Consider the following 22,432-nt stretch of genomic DNA (forward strand, 5'->3'; position numbering starts at 1 on the left):
TAACGAAGGGCTTATATTAATTACTTTTTACTTACACAACATCGCGCAAGTCTTGCTTGGGGATTCAAATTACTATATTCAAGAATTACGTAAATGTCCTACATTTAAATCGATTCAACGGGTAAACCAATTTCACATCCTTTTCTCTATCTGAGATCATCAACTATTGGAGCCCACTGCTGAGCAAAGGTTTCTTCTCACGTGGAGAAGGAGAGGCATTGACCACCAGGCCTGCTCAAGGCGGATTGGCGAGTTTAAACTTACAATTTGAAATTATAAGTCCAGGCTCCCTCACGATGATACCGAGGCCTAAGAGGTGGGCCTCAACCACCAGGCCACCACGACTTATATTCGAGATTGTAAGAGACTTATTACGGAAAAAGTTTTGGAACAAAAACCCGAGGAAAATGGGTTAAGAACTGGTCATACATGGTGAGGAATTATATATATTATAACATATGTACTTACTTCAAATGTAGATATATTCAGTGTAATAAAAAGTATTTCGTAAAACTTCTGATCTCAAATCGTCTGCCAAATTACCTCAGAATATTTTGATTATCAGCAAGGTAAAGCTCACAGCAATATTTTCGAAAAAAATATATAATTTAGATTTCTTATGAAACTGTCACAAGGTTGTGTTAGTTCATAGAATTTTTTCGAAAAATTTTATGTATTTCGATATGATTTCCTCTACATTACTAAACTTTTTTCTTATTAATTCTATTTATAATACTATAAATAATAAAGTTATGTGTATGGATAGATGAACGTATATTTACTTAAACAAGGAATACCAACGAGATATTTAAAAATATTATAGTAATGAACACGTATTAAAGACAAAATAAAATTTAAGATTTATTTATATAGTTAAAATATCTTTAAAGTTTTATTGATAGGATACGAGAGAATGGTTGTGTACTGAAGGGTTCGTCCTTATAAATGAATTAGTCTATTGCCAATAAACCATCCTAATTTTATAAATTATTCACTGTTAAAACTACTGAATACTCATTGTAGTGAATTCCCATAGTATTTGAAAGCTGTTAAGGTCTTTTTCGCCACATTATATTTCAAATGCGAAAAATACGATAATATTTAAATGAAAGCTCCTCAGCGCATACCCGATATGTTAGATACTTGAACCTCAGTGTGTTCTGATGTGTTTGGAGTTATTTATCGACCAGTCTCTTTTATGTAATGGTTAGGTTTTTTTTCATATTTAGCTTAATTATTGTGCATGGTACAACAATTTTCTACAAAATAAGAGTAATTTTTTTTACAACCATCTTCATTGTTTTTTGTTACATTGGGTCTTTGGTTTTCGTTTAATTTGTTTTGAAAGACAGGATAACCAAATTGGAAGGTTCGAATATTAATAAGGTACCTTGTTTTTACAATATATGCATCACAAATTTAATTCAGATTTATAACAACTGTTTCCATAATTGAGCTTATATTTACAAATAAGCCGAAATTTTTGCGGATTCCTGTTTTAATACTATTGAGAAATCGAAAAGCAATGAACTTTTAACAAAAATACAAAAGCCGCTATTTTTATTTAGTCATATATATTAAGAATTCGTAACAAAATTATTTATATTTATTATTTTAAAACAAAGTTCTCAATAATGAAGTAGACATTAAAAGACAATGTCACATGTAACTATTCAACATTTTGCTATATCGTTAAAAGTAAAGCGATACTTTCACATTGTTACAAAACAATACATTCAGAAACACGAAACACGAAAATATATATATATATATATATTTCATACGATTTATTACAATATTTAGCATGACCAAAAATTACATGATATGTATCTTCGTCTTCATATAAGAAAAAAATTGGATTTTAACCTAACTCCGGTAATTGCTCGTGAAAATATTAAAAAAAAAAACAACGAATGTCTTAAAAATAAGTAGACTTCTTATAGTTATCACACGAAAAACATTTTCAATTCGAGGATTCCTATTGTAACGAATGATTACTTTAATATTTTCATGAATTCTCTCGATTTTGCAATCAATTGTCAAGTCAAGAAATAATTCGAATTTGTTTGAAATGCTTGAGAAAACTTTGTACTCCAAGTAAAAGTGCCAAACTCATGCAGACATTTCTGTCTATTTACTGATATGTCAATTATGCTTATACCATATTGATATTCAATATAATATATTAAATTAAATTATTTGCAAAATAAATTATTCGGATACAAAATTTAATGTAATATATAAACTCATTAGTGATACCAGTATTCGCTGTCAAATTACCAAACTTTTGGCGTCGTTACAAGACAATGTGATGTGTAAGAGCCTCATGCACGTCCAATTGTTGTAATGTTGACAATTTTTTATGGAAACAGTGCGTATCGTATGCGGAAAATTTTCCTAACAATGCTATCACTTGAATATGAACCTTTTTCTATGGTGTTAAGATATATTTAAAATAATTTACGAATGTTACAAGAATTCCTTCTCGCCTTGTTTCAGCTTCAAGCGATTATTTTATCATAATGATCATGCTTTAGATACTTTAAATGTAATTGAAAGATAAATAATTACTGTGCTAATATGCGTTATATAAATTTAAAAATCATAATATGTTATATTAAAAATAGAACTCATTCATAATTTAATATAATTAATTTAAATGACCTCTTACAGCTTTATATAATTTTAAGTCCTTTATATAACAGCAACATGTACGATAGTTTGTAGCATCTACAATCTGTTATGAAAACATTGAGACCAAATATGTCATTTACGATTTAGAAAATTCTACTATAAAGCTGTATTATAATTTTAATCATACCTCTATCATCTTTTAACTTCGCAAAAGAATCTGCCAGGACTTCAGTTGCTACTTTAATTGGGATTATTTGTCAAGATATAATCAAAATTGTAATATATACAGCCATCTCATTATTTAATATTACTAACATCGATTAGAATCTACGAAATTAGAAAAATTATTTGAAATATATTAAAATGCAATTCACGAAAATAAAAAAAAGTTATATTCGATAAGATTTGTACAGATTTTTTAAATATAATACTATTTAATCTTGGTTATATGATATGATTGGTATTATACGCAAAACTCGAGACTAATTAAAATATTTACCAAACACAAACAAACTATCTCTACACTTACAAAGATCCGCCTTCGTTACAAAGAATGAATCAAAGGTGTAGCAGTTATATAATATTATCAATTATTATATCACGAGGCTTGTATTTTATTTGATATATTATGAGGAAATTGCTATCGAGTGATTACGTAAATATTTAACAGGGTTTTAAGACACAGGTTCCAAGTTTACTTTCACATTATTTTAGTTAAATATACCTTCAAAAGTAGTATAAAGAGTTAAAAAAAATAAATTATTAATTTCTCTATATGTTTATTTACATACGATATTTTTTTGCTATTTTGAATACTGAAATGTTATTCCACATCTTCATCTGCTGTAAAAAAAATCTATTATGTTCATAACAGTTTTTTAATCATTCTGACCATTGCCTTAGTATATAAAGAGATTTTTATGAAAAATATCACATTGAAAGGAAATGGCTTCAGCGTAATAAGTCACTTATAATTAAAAAGTATTCACTTAAAACATCGAAACTATTTAACTGGGAATGCGGAAATAGATGAAATAGAATAAAGAGTTTTCCTCATTTAGAGATACGGAAACGATTTTTTATCAAACGAGGTTCTCTGTGAAAGGAACATTTTATCATTTTCATCAGATCATCAGACAGTCTGGATTGTTTGTAGAGGTCCCTTTTTTTAAATAACAAGTGAAGTAAGCTACGGAAATGGATCTTTTGTAGCACTCAGTGCTGTTTAAGGCTTAAACCACGGAATATTCACCCTCGTTTGCGGTATTCTGGAACTATGTTCGTTTTTAAATTTAATAAAAATGTTATTGGTTTGAGTTTGGTAATTAATATTACACTTTAAACAAAAATTCTTTCTTTTTAAGTAGTTATTTTTAGTAAAATATTATGGTATTACGATAACGAAACACAATTTGAAAGTTTTACGTTTTTGTTATTGGATTACAAATAAACATATGATCAAATTGACAGTATGTTGTTACGTTGACCTTTTGTGATTTAGATATAGAATTAACTGTCGGATCATAGGTCGGCCTCATTAAAACTACACTGGATCAGATGTGGTAGTATGACTGCCTTGTCTATTGTAGATGAAAGTTAGTCTCTAACCATCAATTTTTTATTTCATTGTTTGAAATAAAAATAAATAAATCGTTTTATTGCTTCAAATTGGCAAGAAATAAGTACTTGGTTTCGCTATTACCCACCATAAATTCAGACCTAAATAAACAGCGTTGTAGTCTCTACCAGTGGCTTATATTAACTGCTTCATAGTTACTTGAAGTTTAAATATCAGTTCAATAGTTAAGATGCTAAGGAACATAATATGAATTTTGATGTTCTGATAGTATATGCATATAATTTATTTACCTGTGTCCGGATTAGCGTTATATTTACATAGAGAAATTTTAAGTAAGGTGATGTTATTACTGAAAACCTGTTACTAACCTATTGATACACATAGGTTTATCAAATCAAATGTACGGAATTCATTAAATCCAACTAAATATGGTAATAGTTTGTTAATTTGATGCAATACTCACTGTTTCAGATGACCGTATCTGTGCACAGTTAATATGTTTTCAAGTACTTTCAAAGGCCCAATTTCTTTATATGTAGATGTATTATAAAAGGATGTTGTGTAATTGTATAATAAAAAAACCCACCTTAATATTTTCGATTCAGAAAAACTCACGTAACGATATGATAAAGATAAAAAGATATTACGCCTGCGGTATAAAGAAACTTATTTGTTTCATCGCAGAAAATCAAATGGAACTAAAATAGGCGTGACATAGAGAATGTGTTTGATACTTTATTATAATAAAAGAAATTAAGGAATGAAAATATATATAATAGTAAGTTTGTTTTTGCGTTGATACATGTATAAAATACATTGTTTCAAGTGGCCAGGACATTGTAAACAGCGTTATTTCTTTTTAAAATAATGGAATTCATTTAAAGATGTTCAAGGAAATATATGTTTAATTTTAACACATTACATTTTTCGTATGACGCGTGTTATTATGGATATAAAGATAGTATTACATTATGTCATTCCCCGTGACTTCACTTGCTGCAGTTTTATTAACTGGAACGTAATTTCAGAAGCTAATATAACGTTGTTATACTTAATTTCTTGATGATATAAAATTGTTCTTCTTTAACTTTAACTTGATATTACATTGATTAGTTTTATTAAATTTATTTTGCTATCAGTTTTATAGGGTTTTTATTGTAATTGTAGTGGAATAGATAATCTTTTGATTTATGTACTAATTATATTTAAATATTTAATTTATTAAATAATCAAGAAACCTCCTGCTGTGTTCCTCTAGAAACGAGATATTTTTTTCTGAATAATGTAACAAACTGCTATTTATTATCTATAGATGTCCGAATTTATTGAATGTACAATGAGTAGATTTGAGGCTAAACTAATATAAAACTCGTTGTTGGTACTACAGTTTTAGGCTTTATATAAAGTTCAGTTAACAAGCTATAAGCAATTAATTCTGACGCGATTTAATTCTCCTTCTTTTTTGTTGTTATGTTTAAATAATTATCCAAAGCAAGTCAATATGTACATATGTGAGACATATATAAAGTTATTCATTTGTTATCAAATTTATTAATGAAAACATAACAAATATGTATTTTCCTTGTGTTTTACGTCATTTAACTTATGGAAGTTTAGTTTCATCCATACGTTGTCTGAATCACTAAAAAAAACTTTCCATGTTAATAACAACATATTTTATAACAGTACAGTCAATGAATATTGTTTCTGTTTTAGCGTTCATATATTTTCTTGGCACATGAATAACTAATATTAAATGAAATAACATGTTGGTAATAATTTTTAAATATATGATCTTGTGAATTAGGAAAATCTAATCAAAAATCGTTTGTGAGCAAGAATATGATTGTAACTTTAAACTTTTTTCCTTATCAAAATATACCAAAATGAATCTATGAGAGGGAGAATTGAATTATGTATTTACATAACAAGTGGGATAGCTTAAATTTTTATGTAATTGACATAGTTAAAAATATATTTGAAACAAATGAAACTAACATTTTTCGGATTACTACTAGTATTTTATTATTTTGGCGAGAGATGAGATGAGATCACATCTCGACTGCTCGTGATTGCCGTTGCAGCAAAGTAACCGACAAGTCGAAAGTATGTATTTTTATAAAATAATAAAATACGTATAGTAATACGAAAAATATACTTTCATTAGAATGAATACTCGCGAAAGTCTTAGGATCTCATTATAATTGAAACGAGTAAAAAGTTTACTTTTTAAGTAATAGATGTAGATTTTATTTTTGTAAATAACATTATTATTGTTATGTCTATCTATATACATAAATAAACAATTACCCCTAATCCCCAATTTACGTAGTAAATTCATTGATTCCTAATTTAACTAATATAACTTTTGGTTTAGATAAAATGGATTATATGATATCTATATATATATACAGATACATTTCTTAAGTATTTGTACAATCCCTTGCCTTTTTTCTTCTACATTCCCAAGAATGGCTCTTAGAAAATGTATCTCATTGTTATACATAAAATAGTTCCATATTTTACATACTAGGAGTCTGTGTAGAAAGCTCATTTTAAAGTTAAATTCAAGCATACACACGTGACTAGATTCGTTTGAATATGAAACAATGATAGCCATAACTGTAATCATAATCATGGTTATGTTTTCATAATAAGATCTAAGACTTTCGCGAGTTTTATTCATTTAAATGAAACTAATATATTTCGGATATACTGCGTTAATTTTATTATTTTAAAACTACATAATCCCGACGTTTCGGTGTCACAGACATTCACATCTCGTCTGCCCGTGATCACGGTTGCTGAAAAGCAAACGAAACGTCGGGATTATGTAGTTTTAAAATAATAAAATTAACGTTATATATCCGAAATATATTAGTTTCACTGAAATGGTTATGTTTTATTTTGTTAATCAGTCACTAACATGTATCTATAAAATAATAGTGGGACCTTTAAGAATCTCAATACATACATAGCGTCATTAATAGATGAGCCACTGAAGAGAAGAACCTTAAATAAATATATTCATAAACATCTTTATTAAGAAGAAAAGTGTGAAAGCATGGCATTTATCCACAGAGCTTATTTTTTTGCTTAATTTTTTTTCTTTGTAAATAAAAGTTGACTGGAGTCTTCGAATACTATGTTTCAATTAATATCCGTATAATATGACATATTGACATATATTGATATACATATATGACATATTGATTGACATATGTTTTAAAGGATTAAAAATCCCAAATTTTTAGAGCCGAGAAAAACAATTCATTTCTTTGCCATACTACAGCAGGTCGATATTTTTGGTGCTTTATGGTAAAATATTTTTTCCTGAATGAAAAATAAAAAAATATTTATTTATATCGATAAAAAGAAAAAGAACCAGTTAAAAATATTTAAGTAATAACTTTTTAAATATATATATTTTTTAAAATCGAATTTCTAGATATACGTGCAAACTTTTGATTAACAAAAATATAACATAAATTGTTTAACCCATTTACTTTATTTTTATAAATTAAAGATTGATTATTAATATTATTTTTTTGTTTTATATAAAGTGAATTTCTTATAAAGTAAAATAACATAACATCAAATAAATTCATTCAACAAAAATATGACAAAACTCACATCTAAAATTAATAACAAATATTTTAGGTATGAATTAATAATATTTATAAGTTATTAAAGATATAATTAAATTATTATTATAACTTACTTATTTACTTTTTATATAAACTGACAAGCCTGTATTAAAAACTTATTGCTTGGAGGTGCGATACTACTAACTTTAGTGACTCGATTTGAGCATAGTTGACGAATGTGTACGTATGTGGTGTTTTACGAATATTTACTAGTGGAAATTAGATTAATCATTATTTACTTAGTAATAATTAAAAACAAATATTGACTGTTTATTTATTTAAATGAAACTAATATTTTTCGGATATACTCGCGTGCTTTATTTATGTAAAAATCTACATACTCCCGACGTTTCGATTACTTTTCAGCAACCGTGATCACGGATAGACGAGATGTGAATTCACATGTATATCCTTAAATATATTAGTTTCATTGAAATGAATAAAACTCGCGAAAGTCTTAGGTTTAATTATGTGACCCAGTATGGGATTCACATCTTGTCTGCCCGTGATCACGGTTGCTGAAAAGTAACCAAAACGTCGGGAGTATTAGTTTTTTTACAAAAATAAAGCTCGCTTAGTGTATCCGAATAATATTAGTTTCATTTAAATGAATAAAACTCGCGAAAGTCTTAGATCTCATTATGACTATTTATTTACTTTTCAATTTAGTCATCGTATCCTTTTTTAAATATTTTAATGTTCATACAACCTTCTAGAGAAAATTAAATATAATTGCAGTATATAATCAGAAACTTCTATTCATACGCTCTTGTTAAAAAAGCTCCAAATATTGAATTTGCTATAAGAAAAGCTGATTCCTATTATTATGATAGTTTTGTTAGCATGAATTGGTTTCTAACTATTTAAAAAATACTAATATCATTTTGAAATCAAGCCTTAACAACTTCGTCACCTCTGCGTAATTGGATTGAGCATGTTGTAGAGTAGAATGTATGTAGTCACAAAATTATATTTTAAACATTTAACTGACAATGCTTGGTTATATTTTTTACTACTTTTTTATAATTTAATATTCACAATAGGGAACAGTGAAATACGCAGAATTTTAGTTTGTTTTTGATAAAAAAATTTACTCCGTTCAAGTCAGATAAAAAAATTTACTCCATTCAAGTCAATTTTAACTAAGAAGACATATTATGATGAGAATATTGTTTAAATCACTTGCAGCAGTTTTACATATAAAAACAAAAGATAAAATAAATTTCATACAACGAACGTCCCAATCCGGTATTGTATCTATATAATCGGGCAAGTCCTTGCGATGTCATTTTAATTATACTTCGCTTTGTAAGACTACCCTTTTATGAACCCTCTATAAATGTTACTTCAGTACAAATGGAAGTAAAACTCAGTAGGTGTACGTATTTAAAAATAAATGTCTAAAAAGTAATTGCTATTATTTCCTTCCCTATTCCTTTTATGATGTCACAGTATGACGTATTAAAATGTACAATTTTCCACCATAAAATAAATAATTATTTCTATGTGCAAAGATGACCTAATTTATGAATGACTAGTCTTAGGCCACCATGTAAAGATTATTATTACATCTAATCTACGTGTCATTATTATTTTTATCTATTTTATGTAATAATATCTTTTATTCTAATCTCTAAAGTGCTTTGTGATGGTATTAGTTTGGAAAAAATAATTTTTTAATATTTTGATGGAAGGATGAAAGAATATTTTTCTTCTATAATAATAAATATTGAAAATAATTTTGTAATTTAACACTTTATTCATAATAGTATATTATATTTATAAGACCATTTCCGCCTTCTAAGAAGTTTTTTACAAGGAAATAAACTCGCGATGCTCTGAAATCAAATGAACGAATTCTTAAAGTTTATTACTTTACAATTATCCTTATTTCCATCTTATATTTGTTTTCTAGAAATTTACTATTATTTTTACAGAAACAGTTACACGTCAAAATGATTTTTTTTCTTTAACAAGCCGAAACCACAGAGTTTACAGATAAAAGTATGACAAGTCAAACCTTAAATAACATAAATACTCAAAACATATAAACATAATATTAACAACAATTCAAATCTAAAGGAAAACAATGTATTTTCTTTTCGCACTATATAAGTATGTTATTATACAATGACAGAATTTTCTATCATTCTTTACCTTAGTCAACATGGATATTACTAAGGAAAATTGGCCTTATTGTCAGTAAATTATGCAACTTCAAACTGTCCTGTTTGGTAAAACGTAACCTAATCAGTTTATTATTACGTGGTTGTGTTAATCTCTGTGGGTTTTTCTTAGATATTCGTACAACGTCACGAATCCCTCCATGAGAGATATGTTTCGCAGTCCGATACTAAAGCGCAACTTACAGGAAATCATAAAATTATAGTCACTTTTAAATTCGTATTTCTTGATGGATGTAAAACATGTACTATATACGAGTAAAAGGTTACCTGCTCAAACAGGTGAGCAATTTAATTATAAAACATAGTTGTTTTTTTTTGTTTCATTCTGCTTAACAGATATACAAAAGGAATTGCCTATTTGTTTTTTTAAGTCCTTAATTCGTTGTGCTTTAAGTATTTGGTTTTGGAGACGCCAACTATGTACCGTCTTTAATTATTCGTGAATTTAATGATAATGTTATAAATATAATTTGAATGTTATTTACTACAACTAAGTACCTATCCTTTATACACGTGATATTGATGCATACATCATACATCATAGTATGATGTGCTTTTTAGTTATCTTTTTTCCTCAATAAAAATACATTATATATTTAAATTATTTACAGTATATTTTGTTAACATATTACACTTATATGTTTGAAGTATTCTATCATTCCACTACACGTTGTTCTTAATATCGTTAGTCACTCAGTGGCTAAAAGCACGAGTGTCTCGTTCATCGAGTCAGTCTCTAGTCGGTGATATAAGGTCAAGGTAGAAGCAAGCCGAGTAACAATTAAAACATAACTTGCAAACTTGTGAAGTGGGTGCAGGAATAAATAAATAAAATGATATCCACTGCTCTTGTTTTCTTAGTAAGTATTTTTTATGCGAACTTAAAATAGATTCACTTGATTAATAATACGACGTCGTTTACAAGTTGCTTCTCTGATATTGTTTGGTATTTTAAAATTATTTATCATAGGCCTTTGTTAAATTTGTCATTAATTTATAAAACGCTATCGGAATTGTTTTTAATTGAATTCTTTATCAATTTAATTTATAATCTTAAGTAAGTTATGCGTTCGGCCTATCGCGGTTCTTTGTCTTCATTATGTGCGCTCAAATCTCATTAAACATACTTATAAGTTCAGTAAATCTTATAGATAATATTTGATTTTTTGTTTTTAAAGTCAATATTGTTTAAAAATATAATAAAAATATTATATCACGTTCAAAATCAAGATATATAAGTCACGTGTATATTCATCACGATTGTAATTGATTATAATAATATTATGTATTTATGTACTTCCAAGAACAATTTACCTCGTGTTGTCATTTATAGAACAACGAGACTTTGCTGTTTATATCTAATAATAAAACAATGATTTATAAATCGTATTTATATTATGAATATTTTATTTAAATACAGATTTATTTAATTTAAATAAATTAATGTAATTTATTTTTCACAGGTTGCAAGTCAATGCTTAGTCCCTGCCTTTGGAGCTGTAACAGGAAAACGTAAGAATGAACATATAATACATTATAATTTGGAATTAATTCAAATAGAAATATCTTACATTTAAATCTTTTGGGATTTGTAGAAAAAACTGATACACATATCCAGTTCCCGGAAGCTGCTGAGGCATTGGACGCGCAGAAAAATCATAAAGATGTTCCTATCTCTTGTAAAGGACAGAATTATTGTACAGTGAAAACAGATGACTATCCAGAAGATAAGTTCAATGAAATGTTTAAGGGTTATGTAAGTAACAGTTTTATCCCTGTGAAAAACCATTGATCAGACATGCATTTGTTATAGTGAAAAAATATTCTTGTCCACACGTTTGTTTGAAGTGATAATAATTATAATAAGATTATAAATTAAATAATAAAATATATAATTTGTTTTTAGAACGCTTTCCCTCAACCAAAACTAATATGGGATCCTCTACAAAATAAACAAGGTAGCGCGGATGACGAGAACGACTGCGCAAGCGAAATATCTGTAAGTAAATATATTAAATGGAACTTAGGAATACAAGCATTATAATCATTGTAAATTAGTAAACTAAATTTGCGTGTATATACCTTTATCTATGAGATTATTTATAATATTTGATATTTTACAGTATGACCCGCTATATAAAGTCAAGGAGAGTGGAGATAAACCTTGGCGTACGGTAGTACAAGCTCCGAAACATGACTTTGTACAAAAAGTGCGCCTAGAGAAATGCGTGTAAGTCAAAAAACTGATTAATTGTATTAATTATGTTAATTTCTTATTATGCATATAATTAAAAATTCTATGAAACTATTCTATTAATCGTAAAATGTTATTGTTATGTTATTTGAAATAATTATTGGTCACTAACAATTTAATGATCTCTAAATGTTCTGCCATCTCTCCTAGTACATATTAGGTTTCATCGAAAAATATGTCTTTTTATTGTTTTCCCTTTGATCGTTGAAGTGTGTAAAGTATTAAGTGATTTTGAATGTGTACCCATTATCCACATGATTCAAGTAAATTGATTGTTTCAGAAATACGGATGCCTCGTGTTTCACTAAGTTTTCAACTGACATCTACACAACCCACTGCAAACAAACGTATGGCGTGTGGGAAGTCCTTGTTTCAAAAGGCGACAACCAAACAGAGCTTATCAAAGCTGAATTGCCTATTTGCTGCTCCTGTTACTACGCCAAAACACCATTAATTTTATCAAGAATAGATAAAAACAAACGTCAGTAGTTCCTTAAATCGTCAAACCGGAGTACTTACAACCTGATTTCACTATTATTAGCTTGGGCTTTTAGTTAGTGAATCTTTTAAATTTTACAATAGATTTTATTATTTTTCTTTAGAAAATAATAATTGTGAATAATCTATTACATAAACTATGTAAATAAAATATTTATTTTGGTCTTTTATATTAATGACAACTTGCTATGCAACTTTGATTAAATGTTTTAAGAAGCATTTGAATTTTATTCTCAGATGACATATCATCCGGCCTACAACAATAGACCTATAGTTCAATTGATCTTCACTTATAATTTTTGTATGATCCTATCCTTCAGTTTTTACTTCATCATTTAAAAAAAATTATTAACATTAATACAATAATTCCCTTTTCACACCCCACGCGTCAGTAACTGCACATTATTGTTCAGTAGTGCATTAAATTATTAGTAATTTTCTGTTGCTGCAAAGTTACCGAAACGTCGGGATTATGTAGTTTTCAAAATAATAAAATCGCGTAGTGAAATCGAAAAATATATGTTTTTTTTTTTAATGAATACTCGCGAAAGTTTTAGATCTCATTAGTATTTTTCTCGTAAATCTTTTTAGCTCTTTACATTTATATAAAAAAATTGAGTCATTTTTATCGACTTTTATTGATAATTTTTATTTATTATATAGAATTGTTTGTCAAGTTAACCATTCTGACTTAACAATTATATCTTAAAGTCTATGAAAGTGTTGTATCCACCAATGACGATGTTCTGTTACTTTAAATACTTATAAGAATTCTGGTAATTAGCAATTAAATTAATAATAGTACAGTCGTTTTAAATATATGAAAGATATCAGAAATATTGCTCTTAAAAGTACATTGAGATATATTTTTATTCACATTTCTGCAGGTTAAATATAATGTATAGTTTGAACATACAAAAAATAATTAGAAAAATAATAATTTGTTCTTATATTTTATCTTCGGTAGTAGTAATTATTTTTACTCATTCAATAACCTTAGAAAAAGGATACACTATTTTGGGCACTATTTATATAATATTACAGTAGGTACATAAATAGATATATGCAATTTTATTTCTTACGTTAACCAAAGCTTGATATAAATTTAATAAAATTTTTCCTCTTCTATAATTTGTATTAAACTTAAAGGGTGAATTTGAGGATAGTTGAAAATTATATGAAAACTTATATAAATAATGTTTACTATTCTATATAGAACAATAGTATTTTTTAAGTTAAAATAATAACTCGCTACTTGTATAATTTTTAAATTATTGTTTAAAATGATTTAAATTAGTTTTCTTTAAATATTCAAATATTATTTTATCCAACAATAGTAGTATTTGTTAATTAAAATTTTTAGAATTCGGCAAAAGATCTTTGACTGGTTAGTTTAGTGTTGTATAATGAAGTGTATGTTTGTATTAAAAGTATAATAAATGTTACATTGCTTTAACTTAAAGTCTCCGAGCAATTCTAGATCTGAATGCTAATTATAGATTGTAATACCTAGTAGTTTACAATCAATACAAGGAAAATTCGTAGAAGTTATATTTATATCAAACTAGTTTTGGGTTCGCGACTTTGTCCGAGTCAACTTTAGGATTAGATACATGTAATTAACCCGGCGAACTCTCTTTCTTTAAAATCCGCACAGCAGTTCTTGCCTTATAAATAGTGCAACTATCACGACTTTTTGATATACGGATATTGTTCAAAACGTGAAATTATTTCTTTTATCTATTTCATTCAAATTGAAATGACATATACGTTTTTCTATACATACAAATAAAATTGAAATGTCTGTTTGTAATTTTGAAATAATCTTTTTTTACTATATGCATATAATATATTATCAATTGGATTACCAGAAACTGTGGTTGCTTAAAATTTAGTCCCATGCGTCAATTCATATTCTCTGTGGGAATCCTCGCGGACGATATGTTCCTTGAGCGGGGCGTGTTATTAACAAAATACTGCTGTTTAATTTACATTGTGATGTTATTTACAGAAACGTTTATAATTGTTAATGAAATATTCGTAACGATATTTTATACGTGGAATAATAAATGTTTTGTTAGCGGTTCAATGTCTCAATAAATAATCTATGTGAGAAAAATACATTATACAAATCCTACTTATATCATAAAGGTTAATGCTTGTCAAGGTGTATGTACGCATGAATATTTGTTGCTCTTTCACCAAAAAACTACTTAACTTTATTTGATGAAACTTTATAGTAATATAGCTTAGAAATCAGGAGAAGTCATAGGCTAATTTGGAATTCAGTGTAGTGTTCAGAGGGTCTAGATATACAGTTTTAATTTTTATTCTGTAAGAAATAACATGACAAAGATTATACATAACGAGATCGAAGACTTTCGCGAGTATTCATTTAAATGAACTAATATTTTTTGGATTACAACGCGTATTTTATTATTTTTGGAAACTACATGGGCAGATGCCCGCGATCACGGTTGCTACAAAGTAACCGCCACGTCAGGAGTATGTAGTTTTGGTCGCCGTCGGTGGGTTACATATACACACTCTAATACACTCTTATAAACCAAACCAAATAAATTACTATTTAAACAGGTTGCTACACATGTTTAATCAATATTACATTAAAAAAAAATACAATTAACCTAATGTTACTATGATTATAAGTTTACGACAACTGAGAACTTACAAATTTTTTGCCAGTATCTCATTTTTATCACAAGACCTATAGCATTTATAAAATTTCTACTAATTAATCATTATTTAACTTGTCTTTCAGTGTACTTTCCAGTTTGCTTTGACAGAATATCATATATCTTGAGGGTAAAAGTTAACCTAGATCAAGAATAGATTACTAACAAGTTTCTAGTATGCGGCAAGAGAAACTTGCAATTACTTTAGTAATTTAATTATTTACAACATAGTAACCATTTCTCACAATTTTTGTAACAATTATGTCATATTTAAATTTGTCATAGAGACAAAACACAAAGCTAGTAACTTAAACGTAAAGAAATCAACCAGATACAATAACACATAAATCAAAAACTTAAATATAACATTACAATTGTTCTAGGAGCGTAAAGTTAGAACTTTCAAATACAAGGGTTTTAATATATATTTTAAAGTTTACTACAGCCCGCTTGTTTTTGCATCCGATGGCTTTTGTGTAAAATGAAAAACAAGAATATGTTAATAAACAACTAGTCATCCTAAACAAACAAGGACTCCACAATATCATTCTAAGTCCCGTCATAATTTGATTATAAACAAATTTATAATTATTAATATTACTAACGAACTGTAATTAAAGAACAAACACAAAGGACTTGAACTTAAACATTTTCGGCAATACTATGAGGCAAATTAAAAGGACAATGCTATGATTACATTTACATAATTAAAGTTATGCAATTGTCAATTGTCCTGCTTTGTAACCTTAATAAACATTTGCGTCTATGACGTAGTTTTGTTATCACCGTAAGGGTTTTCTCAATGTATGCAATTTTGTGTCTTCCTAATACGTATAGCTTTTTAGTTAAACGCAACGTACAGAAAACTGGTATTCACTTTAAGTTCATAAAAATGTCTAATATAGTATATTTATAAAAAATTAGTTTCAATAACATAGCATTAATTAAGATTAGTGAAGTTGTGTAAACATAATTCCTGCAAATTTTCAATATTTTTTTCGTGGGAAGACGGAAGAAAATGTCGGTTTATCAATAATGTTATCATTTATCGCATACAATATTTCTTTAGCCTAAGTTGAGTCCTTTAGAGAATTTGAAGTGTTATTCCAGTACTAGCCGAACACCTTCCGCAGCTGCCCATTTAAAAAAACATATTGACATAAAGTTCTGGATGCACTAGAATTTGAGATTTGTCAAAGAATTTCTTATTTTGAACTTATTGGATCGTCTTTAGTACAGGCTCGTTCCTAAATTAAAGATTGTTGAAACATAATAAGCATCAGGTATGATTCTGGATACTAAACTTAAATATAATAAAGGAATGCAATTTTTTTGGGTCTCTAGAACTGCTCACTTTCTGATGTGCTATTAAATATTTCTGTTAGTGATTCTCTAAGAATGTATATTTTGCAGAATATTTTGCAGAATTCATGCCATAGCGAAACCGACGGACTTCCAGCAACACAACATATAACGTGATCTTTGAGATTTTAATTTAATAATGCTGGTTTACTCTTTAGAACCATGGTAGGATTTGTTAATAATATAAATAAAAAAAAAAATTAATTCAAAATAAATAAATCAAAAAATAAAATTATCAAAAATAAAAGTAAAAAAAAATTAATAATTAAAATCTTTTTGCAATTTTTTTAAGAAGGTGGTTTATAGAGGTAAATGTTTTAGGTTCTACTGTAAAGTGGTATGCCTATTATTTTGCTAAAGGCACGCCATTTTAATTACATCTATTTTAATGGCAAAAAAAAAATATTGTAAGAATAATAGTATCCAAGTACAATTCATTTTTCTTATTTCCTAAATCATTTTTCAAACACTTTCTTCTAAATAACTTATAGAATGAATTAGTTATGTTTATATTAGGACCAATTTCAAAAAAAACTTTTAAGCATAGGATTAAGGATATAATTGTGGCAATTATTACATATATCATAAAAAATAAAAATAAGTTGTCTTATTAACTGACTTCTTGTATTAATATTAAACCTAATTGTTTTCCTGTGCGTTGTTCATAAAATTCTTAGTCATATATTCGCTTATAGAACGAGTGTTTTGAGCGAGACAGTTCATTTAGTAATAAAAGCTCGAGGAAGAAGCTAGTAGAGCAAGTTGTGGCGAGTTTAACAATTGCATTTATTATATTATTCAGTGACAAAACAAACCACCATGCTGGCTATCTTGTTCGCATTATTCGTGAGTAATTTTTTTGTATCTATTAATTAGTAAAATAATAGTTTTTCTTTGATTATTTCCTGACATGTAGTAAAAAACAACTCTCATGTTTATTCATTATATATTAGTACTAGACAATATTCTTTTATTAATATAAAAAACTATAACAAAGGATAACTTTATAATTTGTATATGATATTAAAAATACGGGCGTAATATTTATAATACATGTTTGTTTGCATTTTATGCATCACGAATTCCATCAGACATCATTTATCCTAAGACCTTTTAAGGAACACTTACCTTACTGGTATGACCTTGGATATTAACTTTAAGCAGTTGTCGCCGACGTCTTGTCTACAACAATGGACACGCAGCTAAGTGACGTCATTGGGAATTAAAACATCATATAAGAAATGTCAATTTTTAATGAACAAACATTATGAGTATCAAAGAAGACTGTTAAAATGTATAAGGAAATATAAATATGATACGAATATAAAAACTGTATGAATTTTAAATGTTACGAATAAAAATTATGTTTAATGAAAGTGAATATCTTTTACATTTACAGATTGCCTGTCAGCTGTTGACCCCTACTGTCGCAGCGATAACGGAGAGAAGTAAAGACAAAAGTAATATATGATACATATTTCTAATCTTAAATTATACGTTACATAAGTGAGAATTAAGTACGAATAGAAATATTTTTTATAATTAACTTAAAACTCTATTTACAGGTAGATGCGATGATGCGATTATGTTTGTTGAACCGATCGAAGTGGTAAAAACTAATGACCATGATAAAGATGTTCCCCTGTCATGTAAAGGACAGACATATTGTACGATCAAAACAGAGGATTATCCAGAAAAGAAATTCAATGAAATGTTAAAAGGACGTGTGAGTACAATTATTATATAACGCTAAGCACAGCTAGGGGATTTTATTTTACTTACATAATATTTAATACAAATACCTATTTGAAATCAATCAATATGAATATTGATTAAGTTTTGTCGACACAAATCTATTATTACAAGAATCAGAATATTTTATAATATGTTTTAATACACTACTTGAACAAAGTGGTTCAGAATCTTAATTAATAAATTTTGATTTATTTGTTTTCAGAAGGTTTTCCGGCAACCACAGTTATTATTGAATCCTCTTCAAAATAAACAAGGAGATCCAAATGATAAGAACGATTGTGAAAGCGAGATAAGCGTAAGTAAATTATAATTACTTGTAATATAAAGTTTTTGTGAAATTACTTGTGGTCTCAGATATTAAAAACCTGAGGAAATTGTAGTTTTGTTAAAGAGATTCATTATAATGAAATAAGTATCATGAGGTGTATAGCAATAAAATTGAGACATTTTTACTCAAATAAACCTTTTTTACAGTATGAACCATTATATAAAGTTAGGGAAGGAATCGATAAGCCGTGGCGCTATGTAGTCCAGTCTTCAGAGCACGATTATATCCAAAAAGTGCGCCTAGAGAGATGTCTGTAAGTAAACAATATGAATATACATTTATTGTAGGTATACATTTTTGTACCAATTTTACAATATATTTTTTTATTTTAGTAACCCAAATGGTTCCTGTTTTACCCAATTTTCATCTTTTTTGGGCTACGGGACTTACTGCAAACAAGAAAATAGTTATTGGGAAGTGTTAGTCTCCAAAGGTGAAAATGAAACAGAGGTCATTAAAGCAGAGCTACCAGTTTGTTGCTCTTGTTATTACTCAAAAAACCGTTAAATTGAAATCAGAATTACAAAAAAAAATATCAAATGTGACAAGGCAATAATACTTTTAAAAACAAACAAATTCATGCTATCCCCAAGTGATATTATTTTTTTAAGTAATTTATTTTAGTATTAAGTGTTTTGAAGGCTTCTAAATGTATTAAAAAAAAAGATGTTTTATTCTTGACCATGTGCTGAGAGTAAAGTTATTAAAAACAAAAGGACTAATGGGTTGTTTTCTTTTAATTTTTTTCTTCTTGACACCAAGTCAGTGGCAAATAAAAGTATGGCCAGCCTTGTAATTATCGCCAGCACTACTTGGGATATAACTATCGCGGTGCCTACTCTTTAAATAATTGTTCACTTCATTCCTGGAGATCACCCGTATACTGCCGAGCCGGTAAATCCATTATTACCAAGGAATACGTCCAATTATATAGATACAATACACACAGCGAATGTGTGTGTGGGACTGTGAGTACGAGGTCATTGAAAATTCTCACAACTGTGAGATTTTTAACTCGTCGGAAAACTGCACAGTTATATTAAAAGCCTTAACTTCTAGGTGCTTAAACTACCGAATCAGTCTGTGTCACCCTGATGGAAACTGTATAGTACGTGTTCAAACCTGCTATTATTAACACAGTCCGAAAAATATTCGTCATCAAAATAAAGTTGCCGGCGATAGCAGATATCTCGGCATTCAAACATGTATACACTGGCATCCCTTAAATAAGATTTAGCCGCAGTATTGGCTATCTACGTCTTCGTTAGAAAAAGAATGGTTGCTGCGCAGTTTCTCTATGCTGATGTATTTAATTTGAATCAGATCCCCACATATAGCAGAACTACCGAATTTACAACTTTTCTAATTCTTTTATGATTTTTTTCCATTTGGAAGTATGGAAGAGAATAGGTTCAGGTTATCGACTATGATGGAAACTTAGGAAAAATTACAAGGTCTTAAATGTGACTATAAATTGATATGTCAGTACGAATTTTCATTTTATTGAAATATAAAAGTAAGAAAAATTATTTGTACTGTTTAAGACGAAATAAATGTGTTATAAAATAACTGCATTAATGCTTAAATAATGCACATAATAATTGTATCGAGACCATGAAAATGAGTTTATAATGTGAACTAGGACCGGTTTTCCATTGGAACAAAACATTATGTAACTGCGAAGGGGAAATACCGGAAAAGTATTGTGTCTGGTATTAAACTAATTATACAGAAAACTCCCGTCTACGTCTAACAATGAGTAATATAAATAGAAAGTGTATTTTTGAGCAAATCCTCACAACAAATTAAAAAAATAAACGTGAATACATATTTTTACTCGCTGTTTAAGGGACAAAATAATTGTACATTCCCAAAAAATCTTTCCAGAAGTAAATTTAAGTCATAACATTCAATAGTATTCGACGACGTAAAACCAAAATATGAACAACCTATAACTAACCTACAACAACTCGCTTGTTCTATGCACTTCCTACTGAGATTTAAGTTTACTTATTTATAAAACAATAAAAATTAAAATCAATTAAATAAAGACATTCAGGTTGCTTCGTTATTTAAACCGGTTGTCTCGCAAGTAACTTTGTGTCATATAAATTGTAAAACATGGTTATAAATTGATAATAAACGCTTTATAGGATTTTATTTAACAAATTAAATTATTATTAACATAAAAAAAAAAAACTAGAATTAACGCGATAATTATTGTACCTTGCGTGACTTTTAAGTTAGGTTTTGCTAGTTGTGGTCGCAATTTCAGCGCTGAAGTGATGTCACTTATCCCAGGATAATGAATCTTCATTCACCGTCTTATTTGATTTTAATTAATTTTTAACTTTTCAAATAAAAGTTTAATAAAAAAAAACTTTTAATTACAACGTTTTGTTTTATTAAGTTTATTATTAATTATTATTTTCATTTGATACTCACATCGTAGGAGTGCATTAAAAGAAATCATTACATATAACGGAGTAACATAGCTAAACACATCGCAAAATTAACTGTGTATACAACATTGTTGACCAATTAATTGCATATGTCTGCTTCAAAACAGCCATTTAAAATTCCACCCGAATAAATATTCATTGCAAGGTAAAAAAAAATCATTACACACCATATCAATGGTTTCTTTTAATTTACTTTTTATTTCACAAAAAAAATTTCAATATTATTTAAATACAAGGTCTTTGGTCCAATTAGAAAAAAGCACACGAATAAGCTAATTATTCGTTTCAAATTTAATTGGTTCCGAAAAATTTTTTTGTGTTTAATTTTAACTACGTCTAATGTTATATTAGATCGGACTTCTAAGTTCTTTTAAGCATGCATTTTTAATATTAAACCGATTTAAAATAAGATGTTTATTGTTACACATAAAACGTCATCTGAACCATGTAGTCTACTTAGTTATTGGTAAATTATAATTATTAAGTTCCGTCACCTATTAAACGAACCAGTTAAACGTCAAAGAAGATATTTTCCTAAATACGGAATTGATTTGCGAACAGAATAGGAATGTGAAGAAGTTTTGAGACGTTGCAAAATAAACTTGTTTCATACTATAACAATATAACAGGAAAAGTAATCGAAATGACAGCATTGTCCCTTTACTTTTAACCCGATTATTATCTTCAGTTGCTGCACGATTGATGTTAATTATATGTCATAAAAACTAAATACTTAATAACTTGATTTAATGAGAACACTCATTACTTATTTATTACCCAATACTCGGTCGTTAGAAATGCCTGGCTGTTAATGTACTAGGGCTCAGACAGGCATAACTTTATCTCAAAAGTGATGAAAATATCTTTTATTGACCTTTGTCTAATGAGTGAAGGTGACAGCAGAATATTTTTTGGCTTAGCTTCCGTTATTGATCCCTTAAATTATCTAAAGACACAATATGTTAAACTGTTAAACCATGGCCTATTTAAATTAAGTAGCTATTAACTAATAATAACTAAATTAGTGCAAATAA

General features: G+C 27.9%; 2 protein-coding genes across 2 annotated transcripts; both read left to right on the plus strand.

Moving 5' to 3' along the window:
- Positions 1-10,747: 10,747 nt before the first annotated feature.
- Positions 10,748-13,017, plus strand: LOC116766785 (uncharacterized). The gene is made up of 6 exons (XM_032656880.2): positions 10,748-10,906; positions 11,510-11,558; positions 11,642-11,802; positions 11,953-12,045; positions 12,170-12,276; positions 12,582-13,017. Exons 1-6 carry the CDS (start codon positions 10,880-10,882, stop codon positions 12,787-12,789), a joined length of 645 nt encoding a protein of 214 aa, XP_032512771.1. The 5' UTR covers positions 10,748-10,879; the 3' UTR covers positions 12,790-13,017.
- A 4,552-nt stretch (positions 13,018-17,569) lies between these two features.
- On the plus strand, positions 17,570-19,658 carry LOC116766801 (uncharacterized). The gene is made up of 6 exons (XM_032656909.2): positions 17,570-17,699; positions 18,253-18,313; positions 18,419-18,579; positions 18,811-18,903; positions 19,083-19,189; positions 19,269-19,658. Exons 1-6 carry the CDS (start codon positions 17,673-17,675, stop codon positions 19,441-19,443), a joined length of 624 nt encoding a protein of 207 aa, XP_032512800.2. The 5' UTR covers positions 17,570-17,672; the 3' UTR covers positions 19,444-19,658.
- The last annotated feature ends 2,774 nt before the right edge of the window (positions 19,659-22,432 follow it).

This window comes from Danaus plexippus, chromosome 10 (assembly GCF_018135715.1).
Source record: "Danaus plexippus chromosome 10, MEX_DaPlex, whole genome shotgun sequence".
NCBI classification, from domain to species: domain Eukaryota; kingdom Metazoa; phylum Arthropoda; class Insecta; order Lepidoptera; family Nymphalidae; genus Danaus; species Danaus plexippus.